This window comes from Apostichopus japonicus, chromosome 2, assembly GCF_037975245.1.
Source record: "Apostichopus japonicus isolate 1M-3 chromosome 2, ASM3797524v1, whole genome shotgun sequence".
In the NCBI taxonomy this organism is placed as follows: Eukaryota; Metazoa; Echinodermata; class Holothuroidea; order Aspidochirotida; family Stichopodidae; genus Apostichopus; species Apostichopus japonicus.
In genome coordinates this window covers 5077935-5097204 of record NC_092562.1, presented here as the reverse complement: position 1 = coordinate 5097204, position 19270 = coordinate 5077935, and the positions used below count along the sequence as shown (strand labels likewise).

Below are 19270 nucleotides of genomic sequence, written 5' to 3'. Positions count from 1 at the left end.
TGCACCAGACAGCACCTTAACATGAAACCGTGTTTATATTTTGCGGTTTGGTAGGTGTTGGTACAAGCTACTTACACGTCTAAGTGTGTTTGCGTGTATGTTTATATGTACACATGTATCTACAATTAGAGGGGTTCACAAACACAAATATTTCAGAAGCTTTCCAGTGAATCTTCCCAACCTTGTGTTTGTCATTCTTTAATAGCATTACTAAGGTATGTAGTCACATAGTCTTGATTATGATGTTTATATGTTACAAAGGTTGAAATCAAGTTGAACTGAAAACGCAACCAGCGATGCTCGGTCTTGTGCAGAAAAACTGTCCGTCTCCTAATCGCGACAACCCTCAACACCCACCCACCCCGCTCTAGAAGTTGGAACTGTACTAGCCTACATCAGAAATGAATAAAAAAAATTTTTATTAACCCCCCCCCACTCCCCTTCCTATGAAGCATAGCATCCCCATTTCAAGTTTGAATTCATACGCAAGGGTGGTGATTGTACGAGTTGTTTATCCTCTCCCCCCACCTCCCACCCCACACACCAAGTATCCTACCCCCCCCCCCCTCAATAGAGGTCTGAAATTTTGGAACCTCATTCTGTCTTCTTTATCCTGGTGTAAAAGGTGCAAAAATCCACGAAAGTATACTCACAAGAAAAAAAAAACCTGGTTAAGTACCGTATCTGATTACAAAATTGGTAAAACCGAATCGTAAGAATAACGTAACATTCTCAACCTAGTAACACAATATCAATTTCCGTGAGGTCTAAAACTTGGCAATATGTCAATTTTTTTTATTTTTTTTTTATAGTTTTCAAAGGTTGCCGCACTATAAATGGTAGTAGGTGATTATTATTTATTGGGGTTTAATGGTTCGGTTGCCAAGTACTTTTCTCCTCAAGGTCAATCTGAAACTGTAATTTAACATTCGGCCTACATTTTGATCAAATTCTCTGATCTGTCAGAGGTGATAAAATTATTTTGCTGAAGTTTGATTTTTCTTCATAATTCATTTTTAAACCAGAGTATGAAACTAGAAAGTAAATATTCATGTCTAACACTTAACATCATTTCAATCATTTTATTTCCAAAGTTCAAACATGGCCATATAGTTTATGAAATCAATTTTCCATCATGAATATAGACAGAAATTAATTAAATATATCGTACTTTATGGCAACATGATAGCACGCAAACTTAACTGCATAAAAAAAAAGACAAAAAAATAATACAAAACTTGTAAAAAAAATTATAAAATGATGCAATATATAGGCCTACTATACTAACATAGAAAACGTAAATAAATAATAAAAAAATAATAAAGACAGCCTGAACATTTACAAATTACCTACTAACACGATTAGACGTACGTGTTAGACTGATATTTCGCGTTTCGTTTATTCGTATTTCTTCAATATTTAATTTAATCCGAAGAAGAAAGAGAAAAAGCCAAGATAAACTTTATGTCACACTTCAAACATCATTAGGTTGGCTTCAGACAATCATTTGAATATGGCGTCCCATACGTGCACCAACACAGTTACCACCAACACTGTACGAAATCTACAATGAATTATATATGAAAACAATGACGTCAGACATCAAACGGCGTATGGTTCAGAGGATTACGTAACCGATTACTTTCTTCCCTTTTCAGTTAACCGCGTTTAGCCAAAAATATATTTAAAAAAAGGGAGGGGGTGGGGGGAAGTCTCTTTCGAAGGTCGTGCGCAGTGGTGGCCCTTGCTGTTCTACGTAACATATTGAGTATTAAGTAACATCACTAATGGAAAAAAAAGAATATTTGTCAAATATCATCAGACATTAACATTGAAACCCATTGCAGTACAGGTAACCAAGGAAACGTATATTGTAGCACAGTATCGAGTGTAATCAAATATTCGATCAATCGATGATTCAAAATACCGATCACTTAATAAATTATATAAAGAAATGCCGAACGGAATCACGCCCATATAGTCTGATTAGCAATACGACGATTATACAGCGTCAATTTAACGATTATTCAATCCATCAATCTATCTATCAGTCAGTCAATCGATCGACCTATCAGTCTGGGGATGGGGGAAGGGATAAAAAGAAAACAAAAAAGAAGAAGAAAAGGGAATGAGAACCAAAACTTTTCTCTTCATGAAAACTTCATTTATGCGAATAACTTATTAAGAGTCGAACACTTGCAGATTTGCTAGGCTTCGAATACTCCATGATATGAATTTGAAATGTTTCAGCAGTAAACTCCTTATTAATTGGTTTACGAGTCCGTTATCAGACTGTCTGGTGACGTAGCCCGTGAATTTGTCCTCTCGCCAATAGTCTCGTCGAGGGTGTCGACCACGTAGCCCACATCATTCGGGGTTCTTCGGTCGGTCGGGCTCGGCTCGTAGTCCCCAAACCCACTCTCCGCCCAACTCTCACAACTATCTGGTCTTTGATCTTTAATGGACGGGGTTTCCCGCGTTAACGAAGGGTCCCATTTCTCAGTCTTTATCCTGATTGGATAATTCAAATGAATCTCATCAGTGTTGCTACTTTCATCGGAACATACGGAAGCGGGTTGGAGCCGTTTTTGTGCTTCTTCTTCTTGTTCGTCTCTAAGTTTCACCAAGAAATTAATGTAACGTATCGTCATCCGTAATATTTCGTTCTTGCTTAATTTCTTATCTATTGGGTGGGTTGGGAGAAGTTTCCTGAGTTCTGCGTAAGCTGTGTTAACATTCTGTTGTCGCTCCCGTTCTCTACCATTTGTGAATGCTCGTCGGTTGTTTTTGGATGGTTTAGGGATCTCACCGTGACCCAGCGTTAGCATTCCCTGTTGACAGAAGTATAAGCCAGCAGGGCCCCTTCTTCTCATCGCTAAATTATGCACCATTAAATTAGATTCAGGCTGGCCATCAGTATGTACAGTGGGGCTGAATGGACTACCTGGTGACCACTGACCATGCGGAGACGCCGTTTGATGGAGTTGTACACCATTGATGTGTTGTAAACTGCCCTCTGTCGACGAGGAACGAGGTGGAAGATGAATACCTTGGACAGCAGGATTGCCTATGAGGGTACTATTTGTTAAGTCAATGTGTGGTACTGAGGACGGTAACGAATTATTATGGACAATCCTAGAAATGGTTTCAAAGGACACATTTGATGTTTTGCCTGGAAAGACAAATTTCTTTGTGACAGTAGCAGCGTCAACATTCTCGTTTTGAATCGAGCGCCTTCGCTTCAAGCTTAGTCTCCTTAATTCCGTTACCCCTGGCAACGTTGGGTCATGGGTCAGTGCTGGTGAGATCATCAACGGGGTGCTCACGGCAGGCGGTGTCAATATGGAATCAAACATCTTGATGATGGGTAAGTTCTCGAGCTGAAAAAAATAAAAAATAAAAAAAATAAATAAGTACACACACACACATATAAATATTGAATATATATATATATATATATATATATATATATATATATGTATGTGTGTATATATATATATATATATATATATATATATATATATATATATATATAATAAGAATCGGTAATCGGTCAGGGACAGTGAATGCCTTTGGACTTTAAATCATCACCATTCCACCTCCCCTCCCCCAACCCAATCTACCCACCATCTTTATGTTACTCATTATAATAGGTACTCCGCCCCCACCCCCTTATTGAATTTCCAGACAATCAAAACATTTTCACTGAGAAATCAAACAAATATTCGAGCAGGACACGAAAATCCGGCTTTTGTTTTGCTTTTGATATGAAACATATAAACTAACAAAACTCCTGCGCGGTTGGCTTTGGTTAATTAAGCAACACATTATACCTTTCACCCTTTTTTTGATAATTCCGCCTTCCAGAATCGATATACATGTTTATCCTAGCCAATAAATTAAAACCAAGCCAGGAATGATCACAACACGGAAATGGTGATTAATAGTAGTGGAACCACACAAAGAACGATGGATAATTTCTACCGGAAAATGAATTAATTCGAAAGCGTTATACAGTCTACATACGAAGGGGGGAATTACTCGCATCCGATCCCATACCGGGGGATACGACCAACGAAAGGAGAGAATGTATTAAGTTCACTGCTCGTGGTATTTCTGGACAATTATGAGAAAATTTGTGACTATCCGGTGTAGTTAATTACTACACAAATAATACAGCTATATAGACAAAACGGTACGTTGCCCCTCAAACATCTAGGTTAGAAGTAAACATCACGTGACTGTGAGTACGGAACAGTTTAAGAGACACGTTATATAACGTACAAAAGAAAAGAAAAAATGTTATCAAGAAATGAGAAGCAAAAAACTAAAAACATGTTGACTCTTTAAGATGTTTACAGTTATTTGTGTACATGAATTAAAAATGAGAGAATTTAAAGTGAAAAGTGAAACAGATTTTAAATCATTTATACATTGCGCAGGCGACTTATTAAGTCCATGGTGATTTGTACAAACGTGTCACTGCAATATATATATATATATATATATATATATATATATAAATATATATATATAATATATATATATATATATATATATATAATATATATATATGTATATATATGTATATATGTATATATATATATATGTATATATATATATATGTATATATATGTATATATATGTATATATATGTATATATATATATATATATATATATATATATATATATATATATATAAATATATATATACACACACCACGAAATATATAGATTTCGAATTTTGTCTCACGAGAACCACCTGGCCAAAACTAAAGTGAACATATCGGTTACTCGTTGCCATAGCAGAATTCCGGGTATCCGGATATGACTCATTGTGATATAAACCCTGTGAATTTCATCTTGTGTGAATTTTGAGCCCTCTAACCACGGAGCAGGTACAGCCACGCTATAGCTGAAGAACCGCCAATCTCTATAAGATATACATAATACTAGGCGCAGGTATATACTGAGCCACCTGACCTGGGAATATTTGTGGATAAGAGTGTTCTACAATTTCCTGTCCGGAGTTGACATTGTCTTCTAGATATCTTCACATCATAATCAAAATAACGTAAGAAAAATAAAAAACAGTGATATAAATGTTTCCCAGGTCTTATCCCTGTATACTTAAGCTGTGCGATCATTGATATCATATGCTACCATTAACGAAAAATATTGAACCTGTGGGAATGATATTAGGGGTGTTGTGGCGAGTTGCTCAGGTGTCTGAAAAAAGAGTGGGCGGTTATGGGGGGGGGGGCAGGGGCAGGGGAAAATGAGAATGGCTGTGGAAGGCTGAAAGGGGGAATTGAACGAGCAGAAGAGGTGAGTTGTAAGGAGAGGGGAACCAGAGAATGACTCATTTGAGCTGGTTTTCGAATGACTCATATATCTGCCATTGTTGTACGATATATAGTTCTTAGTGTTCATTTGAGCACTTTTTGTCTTTAATAAACCTTAATAAGTAAATACTGTGTGCATATACCGTATATTGCAACGGTTGTCCTATCACAGTGTAGGCCCTATATACAAAATATACACATGTCATATTTTAACACCTTGCAAGCTAAGATTCCGCGAGCCTCGTTCAGGGTTTTGAAAACCCTTCCCTCTGAACCACATTTTGACCGTCGGTTTCCTTAACGAACTCACTGCATCGATTTCTCAGTATGACATATATCTGTGAAAAACGGGACGCTGGTGAGGGGGGGTGGGGAGGGGGTGGGGAGGGGGAGGTGAAGAAAACGACAGACCCCTGGTAGAAGTGAGTGTTGCCCGACCCCGTCCATCGGTTCCAACACCAGTCTCCCGTACGACTGTGATAAAATAGTAGGCCCTAACCCGATTCTAGTTATTTGTCTGTATTGGTTCCTTAGTCTCATCTTGGCTAAACTGTAGGCGGTTGTTCCCTGCAGTGTACATCTCTCTGTGTGCCTTATGTCAATAGGTTTACGCCAAACACACACTTATACGGAAGCCTACATGAGCATATCTCACGACTGTCTACTCTTTTCTATATCTCTCTCTCTCTCTCCCTCTACCCTCCCCCCCCCCCATCTCTCTCTGTAAAGCCTTCGAACCTGCATCTGTATACATACCTCACTAGTCTACTGTATGTGGGGCGGGCGGGGGGGCGGGTGGGCGGGGTGGTGGGGTCGGGTACGGTGTTCTCCAGTACCACATAGGTTGACACTGGTAAATATCTGTACATTCCAGAGGCTATATCTGCCTGGTATCACCATTATCCATACTGTAACACGATATGGCCCAATGGTTACGAAATAGTACAATGCCGTTAGGGGAGTTCTCCCTTATAATATAGTATACGGACATTGCGCCCACGTACAATTTTACTTCAAAATAACAGGATCCGTTACGTAGTTTTAAATGCTATTTACACAACGTTCTGAAAACACTTTTATGATTGCTTAAAACTTGAAACCCAGAACAAACACACCGGTATGGGTACTCTTTTGAGGAAGAGTTGCCCAAGATATACTGTCTGGCTACGAAAGCCAAACAGTATTGATTCAGTTTCAACCTCAGTCCCTTTAGTTTCATCGGGACTTTATATTGTATGTCCTTGGCGGTATCACGTCAATTGAGTATCACGATTCAGTCCATTGTATACACTTTGTAAGGCTAACATCCTATGTGTTCACACACATAGAAACACACAGCCAGATAAACAAACTTAACATTACGACACACCTATATTTTTTGTATCATTATCACAAAACCATTTAAATGAGATAACACGCCTATTGTGTAACAAATTAGATGACTATTAGTGCCTTGTTGTTACAAAGATATATCCAATTTACAATTTTCATTATCACGTACGTATCGATATTGAAGACTGTATATTTTCACGTTATAGCAGTTTAGCGACGTTGTTTGTAAATCACACGTGCTCGATATAGAACCAATATATATATATTATATAATTATTTCACGAGGGTCAGTGCGGTCATTACAGAAATAAAAACGTATTCACCCTTCTATCGAATGCATTCAACGATGAAACTATAATCATATTATAATAAGCTTAGGCTAACCTTAGCGCATATGTAAATGCATTTATAACACTAAGTCGTAGGAAACATGCAGCAGGCCACTGAATATACTAGCCCACTGGCAGTTCAACTGAGACTTCATGTACGAAGCTATATTATAAGTCAGTTAGCTATCTGTACATTGTAAATGACCAGTTACTTCTACATGTTCATTATACAAACAGGAATTTGAGAAGATTTGGAAATCGTGCACTTAAAACTACTCCGGAAGACATGACGTCATAAAGTCATTAACACTATTGTTATAAAGAAGGTCACCAAAATTAGCATTGCAATTATACAACACAGTGAACACACACACAAATAGCCATATCACTCAGTATTAATAATAGAAAATGGTTTGTGAAAGCTGATTCCTAATGTGTTGTATCAAGAAATTAACCTGAATAAATGATACTATAGCCTATAAATATATATATATATATATATATATATATATATATATATATATATATATATATATATAATATATATATATATATATATATATATATATATATATATATATATATATATATATATATATATATATATATTGAATACATATAAACATTACATAAATCAAGTCTTACCTCGGTGTCTGTCTTTTGGAAATGTTACTCGTCATGGCGGCCATGACTCATATCATTTTACAAAGGAGGTACATTCTAACCAAAACTTCCCTTTATCAGTTCTATGGTACCATGGAGATTAATGAATGCTCTTCACAGCTTATTCCAGAACCAATGATACTTTTCCCCGCCTTTTAAACTAGATATTCTATCCCGGAAACCTCCCGATATCCTGACCCTCGAACGAGTTTCCGGGTAAAGAATGACCCATGACCTCTAGGGTATTAAACAAACAAGCGATAGGAAACCCTTAAGAATACGAACAAACCATTGGTATTTCTTGTTTGTCCTTTGATAAGCTTAATATCATTGAAGACTTAGTAAAAGCATCAAAGTCGCCGGTTGAGTCGTATTCTTGTATTAGGCCTACCCAAGTGCTAATAATCGTGTTTTTCAATATATAATTTTTTGTCTTGCTTTTTGCATTCTTCTGCTTTTTTTCCCCCTTTCTGTCATTTTTTGTCATGACACTTTCATTGGCGCCCAATACATGTAATTAACTGATATTATAGTAAAGGGGTATAATTAAGTCACAGTATAACAACTCCGCCCGATACTTTTATGCAAATTATCAGGCTCTATATAGGTACACATGTTATGACCGTGTTGCAATGGTAATATGTGAAGGTTGGGAGCTTTAACGCATCTGGTTTGGCTGAACTGACTGAACCAAAGTGACAGTGAACTTTAATCGCGATTTTATTTCCTTAGGGATAACAAATTATATGGCAACCACAACAAGCTGAGTTATCATTGTTTATTTTCATTTACAATTACATTCGCAAAGACAAAAGTCTACTAAACAAACCTCTCGAGCAGTATAGACCTATCCATATCTATTTGAGTGATAGGCTCAACTTCATCAAGTATAACACACCCGTTAATATAACTTAGCTATAAAATGTATGATGTCCCCATCATAATAATATAATATAATAATAATCAGCAGTTATTTTCACGACGCTTAAGCGACCACAAATGTGGAAGAAGCCCACAAGGGCTTATGGATTACAACTTACACGTCGGGTGGCTTCCAATTCAACATTTTAACTCAAATTTGGAATCTTTTCAATTTAGAAAACCATTTCAGATGGGAAAACCGTAGATTGCTCTTGGATGAAAAACCCACCTTACTATGGCCCAGCCGGGAATCGAGCCCCGAACCTCCCGATTGCTAAGCCTCATTGCTTCAAATGCCTCCGCCTTTATCCACTCGGCCACAGCACCGGTAGCATAGTCATTCTGTGACTAATGAAACTTTTTGCAGGAAAGCCGGGCGCTCTTTTTTCTTGTTTAAAAAAGAGCCACTTAGCAGGCCATGTATATACGATAGATATATCTATTCCAAAATGTACTTGTGCAAAAATGCGCCTAGGTGACCACAAAGCGGAAAAGCAGATGACGTCAGAGGTGTGCTTGCATGAGAGCACAGAAACGTATTTGGTATTCAGTTAGAGTTTAGCAAAGATCAAGTTTGATTAGTTGACCCTCCCTCCTCCACCTCACCTCCCAACCCATCCCAATTCAAAGTGAGATTCGGTTGTTGAATCATAGTTTACAATAACATGTACAGTTTTCTTCGTTCTTTGTAAAATTTCATATAACAATGCTTATAACATCTTTCATTTACTTCACAGGTCCCCTCTGTTTAAATATTGGAAATAAACACACGTTTTGAATTTATAAGGTGAAGAAGGGGGCGGGCGTATTTGGAGGGTAAGAAACTTGGAGGGTCGCCTGGAAACTTTACAATATGTATGCTTTATATTTAGTACGGTAAAGAAAAAGTGCAGTATTTGAATGTTTTGCAACTAACAGGCACTTTTAAATTATAGACAAATATAACGAAAGGGTACCAATTTCCAAAAAAAGGGCCACTTCTGACAATTAAAGGGACAATTGTGATTTCCAACAAACAAATCGATGGTCTTAACAAATTGTGTTTTCAACGAAACTGGGTGAGGTGGGGGGGGGGGGGGGTGGGTGAGTGGCGGGGATGTCCCTTGCTCCCCGTCTCAGCTGCCCCACAGTATTAACATACCAGTACGTTACTGTCTCGAATGAAACTTCACGTATTCTGGAACAAATTTTTTATTAGAATACAGCGTTGTTCCTCTAGAAAATTGACGTTTTTGGTTGCCCTTTAATGACTCATGCATTTCACTTTCTTTCTGTATGTGATTTGTTAAAAAGCATACATAAAACCAATTGATTATTAACATATCCAGGAATGGGCTAAGTGAGAGAGAATTTATAAATATATAGATCGCTTTTGTACAGCTGGGGTATGAAAAGTAGGTTAGCAACTCTAAAAGTGCATCATTAAAACCTTATAAACGCCTCATAAATGCGTTGATACGGAGATTGTTAAGCCATTAAATTGAGAACAATGAGGGACCAGTAACGGGTTAATTCTTCCGATGAGCTTAGAATTCGTTGGAATCAAACTCGTTCATGTTTCCTGAATGTACACTATTTATAACCGCAAGAGGACTTAAATTGGCTGAATTACCCCCCCCCCCCCCCCCAAAATAGGCACATGAACTATAGTAAAACACATATTTCCAATAAAATTAAAGGTATCATCCGAAGTAAAATTTAAGTGTCTAATTGAATGCACTTTTATATATGATCGAGATAGACTGCAACTTTGTAGTGTGGTGGTTGGGAAACTGTATGTTCCTTCTAATGCTTCACACGTTTTCATGGTGGAGAGGCTTGGGTGGAGAAGCGACTGGGTGATGAAGGTATACAGTAATTCATAATGCACATGGGTTCGTTCTTGTACCGTGAACATTAGCTTTGGACTACGAGAATCTCCCTAGCTAGGAAATTCAGTATTCAACAATATTGTCAAAGTTTACCGAGTATTCACATCGATTGCCTTGAAATAATACACTGTATAGAAACCTCTGTGTAACTTTACTGTTGCACATCATTACTGAACATTTAATAGTGATTAAATGATTAATGAAGGCGGCGCCTGCATGCTTTGCTACTAGTTCGTTCTTATTAAAGTACATGCTTAACATGACCTAGTTCAATGCAATTTCCAGAAACCACAAAAAAAAAAAAAAAAAAAATTGAAAACGATTTTCTTACCTCGACTAAGTCTTCCTTCGGTCACGGTAATCGACTCTAAATTCGGTGAAGTTCAATATTTTGATCTTCTCAGAGAAGGAGCAAAGTTGTCCTCCCCAGCAGTCCTGAAGACCTGAAGTTGTTGACAAGACTATACGCCTGTAATGTTATGGAGACAGTGTAGCGTCCGTGTACGGGCGACCTTGAAAATATGACCGAAATGGCGAGGTTCGACGTCCCAGGGGAGATCAAATATAGACACAGAACCCCAAAATAAAAACCAGGGCGAAAAGTTAACCTTCCTCCTTCGAGTTCGAAGACACCAAAATTGACGAAAGTAGACAACCTCTTCCAGCCTCGCTCGTAACTTTCTCCTTATTTTTTCTTCTTTTACGTCCTCTCTCAGTCAATTCGATTTTTATTTGTCGTGGATTTCACTTCAATAAATCAACTCGCTTGCAACTGTCTTGGCTCCACCTCCTTCGAGTAAACAATTTCGTCAAAGACGGGGAATACTTTAAAAAGCTATTTCCTTTCTGAGCGCCGGGCTAAATTTGCTGCATGTGGAGAGTTGTGTATAGCTTTTCACAGGTCAGTCTGCAGGATGGCTTGAAAATGGATATTAACAGATGAAAGAAAGTTAAATTATACGACAAAACTTTCAATTTTATTACAGAGAGAGAGAAATACAAATAAATCTCTACTTGAAGAGAAATTATTCTATCCGTCTCGATGTTCAAATGGTCGTAATTAAATCTTGGCCTTTCAAGTTAAGGATCGGCTTCCGCTCGTAAGTTCGAATATTTTGTCTGCTAAATTCCTCGTAATTTTCGGGTTTTTTTTTTGCAGGAAAACACATGTGATATCTCCCACCATCGAATAATGCTCCAGTTGATAGAGTGACTCGTTAAATAGGAAACTCTTTCTTGTTTAGAGGGTTCGTGTGCAAAGCACTGGTGCGACCAATCAGGTCGCTTTGATTAGAACGTGGTCGACCAATCACGGATCTCTTCTTGATAAAGTTGCATAGAGTACATGGTTTGAGAGACTGCTAACTTTCGGGAAAGTTCTGATGTTTAGTGAGGCCAATAATGGAGCCGTGCGTCTTCTCTGCTTCATTGGCAGAATCGTTGGATATTATATAAAAAATCTCACAATAAAAGCTGATACAGGTTTATCATTCAATTATAACGTATAAAATATAATATACATAATAGCATTCCAAACAGCAGGGAACATAACAATACCCCTCACCCGCTCCCCCTGGCACCCTCCAAATGCAATCGGCTCATGGCAGATATTGGGACTTTCGAATACATAAACGATTACTAAGCGGGCAGACGTGTGACGTCATATACACGTCACACGAAGAGGCGAAATACAACCTTTAACTTCAATGACAAAGAAACAAGCAACATGATGGGGTACTGTTAGGCTACATTGTTAGGCTATGTAATTTGGACATGTTAGTACATGTTAAGTATAAGTCTTAAATAATACGGTATGTTCTGGTTAGGCTATTTGTTATGTTCATTCCGGTATGTCGCAATACCGATACAGCCAATCAATGGTGTATGTTGACCGTGTTATGGATTTTCCCTTTTTGACCCTAAAAGAGAAATGACAACAACATCTCATGCGACTTGTTTTTTTTACTTTAGTAGCAGTAATACGATTATACTGTAACAAATTGTAGGTGCACCCACATACGTCATGTATTAACAAATAACTTGGTAATATGAACAGATAAACACGAGAGGGGACGCCTAGTCGGCTGTTTGAAAACAACAATGTAGCCTACGTGTTGAGATACGATAAACGACTTGAGGCACGTTTACACTGCTTTCTAAAAGAAGTGCTGCCCAAGAGAGAGCCTGACCCCCCCCCCCCCCTCCTCCCACAAAATAATCCCCAACAACGTTACGTGATCCAACCTCAACCCATTCCACTTTCATTGAGACTGTAATATAAATACAGTCTTAAACGAAGTAGTAAACGCATTTTGCAAAGGGTTGCAATACACGCACCCCTTCGTCACCCTGCTAGGGTAACAATACATGCACCCCTTCGTCACCCTGCTAGGGTAACAATACACGCACCCCTTCGTCACCCAGCTAGGCTAACAATACGCGCACCCCTTCGTCACCCAGATAGGGTTACAATACACGCACCCCTTCGTCAAGCAGCTAGTACCAGCTTCCTCCTTCCTCGAGACATACCTATATGTTTTCACTATTGCAAGAAAAACACACGTGTGTTTATTTCATAACACCGGCAGTGGCTCACACTGCAGTAGGTTGGCGTTCAAATCAACACTCGCACGTTCTAAGCGTGGCAAGATCGTGTTCGTCTCGCTCTTGTTATACCCCCCGGATAGGCTACTTAGACTGACCTTACTAGCAAGATTTGTTAAAGAAAAACCATAGGTTGCAGATTGAGCGCAAATTTTGCTCAAATTGAGTTCTTGGAATAACGGTACAAAAATATCGTTTGCTCGAATCCCCAATTAGAAATGAGAGCAATCGACCTGTGGCTCTCATCTTTCGCAGTTGAGAGTACTATTTTACGGATCAATGAAATTGAAGTATTTTTTAGTTCCATTAACACTTGTGTCCTAGCATTAAAAGTTTAGCAGGCTTAAACTTGGGGCCTTGGTGGCCTATAATCTAGGGGTTTATCTAGCCAGCATGACATGGGCATCGCACAGCGTATCCAATATTTGCCTACATGGCATGCCCGCTGCTCAGTGAGTAGCCAGGAATTTCTGAATGTAGGGATAGATACCAAACATTGAAACATTAACACAAAACATTCACAAAATTGTGAATTTATTGTACAGATGGTATGCGTGGAAGATGGGTGGGGGGAGGGGGGGGGTGGAAGGAGGGGGTGGAAGGGGGATGGAGTGGTAGGGGGCCATGCTCCAATTTACATCCCCTATAATTACTTTAGTTTTGAGTGCCTGACTGAACCTAATCCGAATTCGATATTATTGTTTATTGTGTTATAGCGCGACCATATTTATTTATTGTTATAAACCTATGTCAGTACAGGAACTGGAGCAGAATACTCTACTTCAGACTAACGAGGAAGCGCTCATTATCATCACTGCTGTGTCTATATGTTCAGTTTATTTCGGTTCGAGTCTTACTATAGCAGATATATACGAGCCAGTCTCGCGCTTCCTTCCTGTACGTGATTATAACTTTCCAATAAGCTCAACCATATATACTATGTATTTGGACAAAATTTCCGGTATGCAAAAGACACACATATATATATATATATATATATATATATATATATACTTAATTATATACAGTTATGATTGTTCTGGTAAACTCATTCACATAGTATGACCATTGTACACGATAATGTATTAAAGTTGCACCGTATGAGATGGGGTAAGGGGAGGAAAGGGGCCCGGTGGGCGGGCGGTCGAGCAGGTTAGGTAGGGGGATGAGAAGGGGTGTTGGTATATCTGATCGTTTTGAATTTCCATCCATCTCTGCGGGATATGTTTGTGAGTTTCTCTCCTGGCATTCTGAACAGATTGTAACCTGAATTAATCCAAGTATTCGTACCCCAGTTACCGAAATAACATTTTACACTATTTCTAGACATTTACAACTTAATCGGAGTGAATTTTGAATCTATCGAATAAAGAGAGAAAGTATAGCGAATGATTATAGTAGCCTACCTACGTTTCAAGTCGGGTTTATGGGGGGGGGGGGGGGGGGAGGTTCTCTCTCCTCAAAAATGTGAGGCCGTAAATTTGATCAACCGTTCAGGCTATGATCAAACGTCCTAACTAAATTGTAAATAAAGGACTGTTCATTACCAAATAAACCAATATTCCAAGCAACTTCGTTATTGGAGTTCCATACGTGGTCCAAACGGCGAGTTACGACAGCATATATAAAAGGCCGTGGCTATTCTTACGACGAGTCGTAACAATTATTTATAAACTATTCTTACGACAAAGGCAAATTCAAGTGCAGTAAAGTAAATAAAGCAACTGCGCATGTAGTAGGGGTAACCCTAACCCTAAACATAACCCTAAACCTTAATCCTAACCCTTACCCTAACCGCAAATTATTGTTACTCCTCGTCATAAAAATAGTACTCCTGTCATGAAAATAGCAACTGTGCATGCGTAGTCGGAAATTATTCTTACAACTAGTTGTAAGAATAGCCACTTTGTATATAAAACATGAAAATAACTACACAAAGACCCGACTCAATAATACCTCACCTGAAAAATCCCCCGCCACTCGTACTGATCCGACAGCCACTTTTTCTTTTGTTTCCAACTATCACAACTGGTTACGAATAATTAACCGCAAGTTACGTCTGAAATAATGAAATGCCTTCGAAGTTAGCATTCAGTGCCTATTTAAATCCTCAAGAATCTCGTGACTGGGAAATCCATACGGTAATATTAACTGTAAAAACGAAACAGCATGCTACAATTTAAACTTCTGCAGGGGCGGATCCAAGAGGTGGGCGTGTACACCCCCACCCTCCTTTCCAACCCCCTCCTATACTCCCCTAAAAGTAGACACTAGCAAAACCTCGCGGGTCGGCCAAGCTAAAGGCCTCACTCATAGCCTAAACGTCAGACGAAACTATTTCCCGGGGAAGAGGACCCATCCAGACCCCCTTACTCAGTCGGCTTCAACGACCCTTTCCCTTTTCCCCTTTTTTCAAATCCTGCATCCACCCTTGTCCTAGTGAAATATACATCTCACTCAAATAAAAATTAACAAAAATAAAAAGTCATGCTTTGGTATAGATTTTAAGGGAATGCCGCTTAGCAACATACACCATGGCCACTGCAGTATAGCTAAGTTGAACCTAATATTCAGTGTTCCAATTAAACTATTCAGAATGAAAAATATTAAAGCCAAGCAAAAACAAAAATAACAAATAATGGTATTGAAATTGATCACGAACCCTTGCCACTACAACATAGTGAAAAGTATAGTCCTATACCAAGGATATATAGGTCAAAATATCACGGACCGCGAAAGGAAATCGCGACCATCTTTTCTAGCACCTTCCCTGTCATTTTATAGTTTCCTTATAAGGATAATTCAGTTGGTAACATGTATAATGTGGAATACAATTGAAGCATCCTGCTTATAGTTTATATTCAATTCCTACACCTTGTTTTGAGATACGTCAAAAAAATTGAACTTGAAAATGACAAATCAATGCAATGTTATAGATGTTACGATAAACAGAGTTTGGTCTATGATATACTGTTGCATAATTTTGTACATCCCTTTCTCTTTCTAAGTGAGCGTTTAGCATGAGGACATTTTGTGCTACTAACGTCACAGGCTGTAGAAGATGAAGAAAGGATAGAAGGGGGAGGGGGAAGGAGGAGGGGGAGGGGGAGGGAGAGGGGAGTGGAGAGTCTCAGGAAGTCCGGAACTACAGGAATCTCAAAGCCGCGAAGGTTTCAATGTTTGTTGAAAGAAGCTAAGGGAACAGAAAGTGGGTGTTCCCCGTATGAATAACTCCTCTCAATGACTATACGCTTTTAATGATAAATGCAATCAGCACAACAATCGCTATGAGGACTTCGGCATGGTTCAGAATGTCATCTTCGTTAATTGAGTTAATTGATATAGCTTAAGTTGCAATGGTCAAGATTCTGTCACGCAAGTTTCAACTTTATGACCTCACGTGCTACAAAGACATACACGGTTACATCAGTTGATTCAGGTTATAAAAGCACCGTGGGTCTAATTAATGAATGCTTATTTAATCAAGAACACAACCTCTTGACCGGGAAAATTCCCTCTAAGAACATTAATTTGACGTGGCGGATTATTCAGAATTCAAAGACGCCGAAGTTGAAGATGCTGACGTTATACAAAATCAAACGTTTTCCAAAATCTACAAAATACACGGTACATCAGTTCATTCATGATATAAAAGCACCGTGGGCCTAAGTAATTAATGCTTATTTAATCAAGAACACAACCTCTTGACCGGGAAAATTCCCTCTAAGAACATTAATTTGACGTGGCGGATTATTCAGAATTCAAAGACGCCGAAGTTGGAGATGCTGACATTATTTAAAATCAAACGTTTTCCAAAATCTCTGAAAATCCTACAAAGAAATACACGGTACATCAGTTGATTCAGGTTATGAAAGCACCGTGGGCCTAATTAATGAATGCTTATTTAATCAAGAACACAACCTCTTGACCGGGAAAATTCCCTCTAAAAACATTAATTTGATATGGCGGATTATTCAAAATTCATACATTGACGTAGTTGGAGATGCTGACATTATATAAAATCAATTGTTTTCGAAAATCTCTGAGAATGCTACAAAATATACGATACATCAGTTTATTCATGATATAAAAGCACCGCGTGCCTAAGTAATTAATGCTTATTATCAAGAACACAACCTCTTGACCGGGAAAATTCCCTCGAAGAACATTAATTTTGACGTGGGGTGGCGGATTATTCAGATTTCATGCATTGACGTACGGTTGGGGGTGCTGACGTTACGTAAAATCAAACGTTTTCGAAAATCTTCGAGAAGGATATCATTGTTTGAAAAGAAAAATGGACAAATTTGTCTGTTCAGATCGCAAACTGCTGACAAATACTTACAAATTTCTTTAGAAGGTCGATATTTGGAGGGGGGGGGGGGGGGGGGTGAGGGACATGATTGTAGAGGGGAGGGTGTATTTCAATGAACATAAAAGTGTTATTTTCAGTTTCATAATTCACGGGTTAGAGAACAAGCATTATCGACGTACAGTTATAGAACCATTTATTTTCAAGTCAAGTTTGGAGAGTTTATTAAAAGATGCAAGAACAATTATAAAGGCCTAGTTCCGTTTCCCTTAAACTTTAGCAACCCTCCACGCTTCCGCGTAAAATATAGGTGTGAAGTGCTTCTTCGCGACCGATGCGAGAGTCCGAATGAAAGGTATACCGAGCCGTTCGCTCTAATTGCCTTCCGTGTACATGGGGTGGGTGGTGATCCTCGAAGATAAACCATAAACGCGGAAATCTGTTTATCTTCAAATATAGAGCAAAAGTGCGAACAACCATATAGTTTAACAGAAAAGGTCGTGAATTTATTTCGGAGAAAAGGGAGTATCTATTTCTGGAAGAACTATAAAATTAATCAGAAATTGGTAAAACAGACACTAACGCACAGCGGTGGGTTGGTTCATAACTAATACAGACGGAGCGTCCTGGTAATCATGAATGAAGGAAACTGAGACTGCAGTAAGAGGGAACGAATTGGCTGTTTAGAGCAACAAAGAACGAAAGCCGAACAAAGGAGACTTAAGCGTAGCCTATTCTTATTAGGCCAATACCTCGATATGAAGAACCAACGCCATGTCCATACACTTATATAAAACTCTAGTCTTGACTTTAAATCATATGCCAGAAAATAACCAAAGTGGTCACTCTCGTGCGCGGTCAAACTTTTACAAACCTGTATAGTTATTGCTATCCTCTCTGTCTTATATTGTTTGTTCTTTCATCGGAATCATCTTAATTTTAAGAAGCAATTTTGAAGACTGTAGTATAGCCTCACTGTACTATTAGGCATACTTTTAGATATGAAGCCTATACAAACGATGCAAACGGCTATAGGACATGGGAATGGTGTGACTACTTCTAATAAAGTTTCTCATTCAAGTTTTAAACGAAAGTCAGAGAAAAAAAGGCCAGACTGAATTAACATTTCACCAAATAATAGCCTACACTGCGTAATTTTGTAGGATAGGGCGGTATGTGTGCTTAAGCCTAACACACTAAGGGTCTGCATTAGTGCAGGACTGTGGGTCGATTTTGTTTTCACAAGCGAAAATTTCATATATTTTCACCTATTGAGTTCCTTTTAAATTTTGCACGTAAGAAGGGTTACCCCCCCCCCCCCCGACCAAAACTCAGGAAATTAACATACTACGCAGGTTACACTTTGAAGTTTACAGGTAAAAATTAATCGTAAATAAACGTTTCCTTAGTAAGACATTAAATGGTGTCAACCCTCCCCCCCCCCACCACACAGCTGGTTGAGTTCCTGCTGTTATCCACACCCATCCCTTCGACACAGCTGGCTCAGTTCCTGCTGTTACCCCCACCCAATACCTACTACACGGCTGCCTGAGTTCCTGCTGTTACCCCCCCCCCCCCCACAACCCTAATACACAGCTGGCTGAGTTCCTCAGGCTGCTGTTACTCCCCAAAACCCAAATACACAGCTGGCTGAGTTCCTGCTGTTACCCTCCCCCACCCCACAACCCTATTACACAGCTGGCTGGGTTTCTGCTGTTACCCCCCCCCCCCCACAACCCTAATACACAGCTGGCTGAGTTCCTGCTGTTATACACACCCCCCACAACCCTAATACACAGCTGGCTGAGTTCCTGCTGTTACCCCCAACCCCCCCCCCACAACCCTATAACACAGCTGGCTCAGTTCCTGCTGTTACCCCCCACCCCAAGACC

The 19270-nt window shown here is 39.0% G+C and overlaps 1 protein-coding gene across 3 annotated transcripts; it reads right to left on the bottom strand.

Moving 5' to 3' along the window:
- Positions 1-1068: 1068 nt before the first annotated feature.
- On the bottom strand, positions 1069-18714 carry LOC139975506 (uncharacterized). Of its 3 annotated transcripts, XM_071983493.1 has the most exons (3): positions 15028-18714; positions 10794-11380; positions 1069-3380 (listed from the first exon to the last, which is right to left on the bottom strand). In XM_071983493.1, the coding sequence occupies exon 3, from the start codon at positions 3354-3356 to the stop codon at positions 2274-2276; it is 1083 nt and encodes a 360-aa protein (XP_071839594.1). In that variant the 5' UTR covers positions 3357-3380; positions 10794-11380; positions 15028-18714; the 3' UTR covers positions 1069-2273. The 3 variants fall into 3 exon arrangements, with proteins under 3 accessions (XP_071839594.1, XP_071839587.1, XP_071839603.1); XM_071983486.1 differs by lacking the exon at positions 15028-18714 and having other exon boundaries at positions 10794-13611; XM_071983502.1 differs by lacking the exons at positions 10794-11380; positions 15028-18714 and adding an exon at positions 7653-8520.
- Between the last annotated feature and the right edge of the window lie 556 nt (positions 18715-19270).

Bases quoted from the DNA above. Each gene is read 5' to 3' on its own strand.
- LOC139975506 (XM_071983493.1), bottom strand. From the start codon at position 3,356: ATGTTTGATTCCATATTGACACCGCCTGCCGTGAGCACCCCGTTGATG.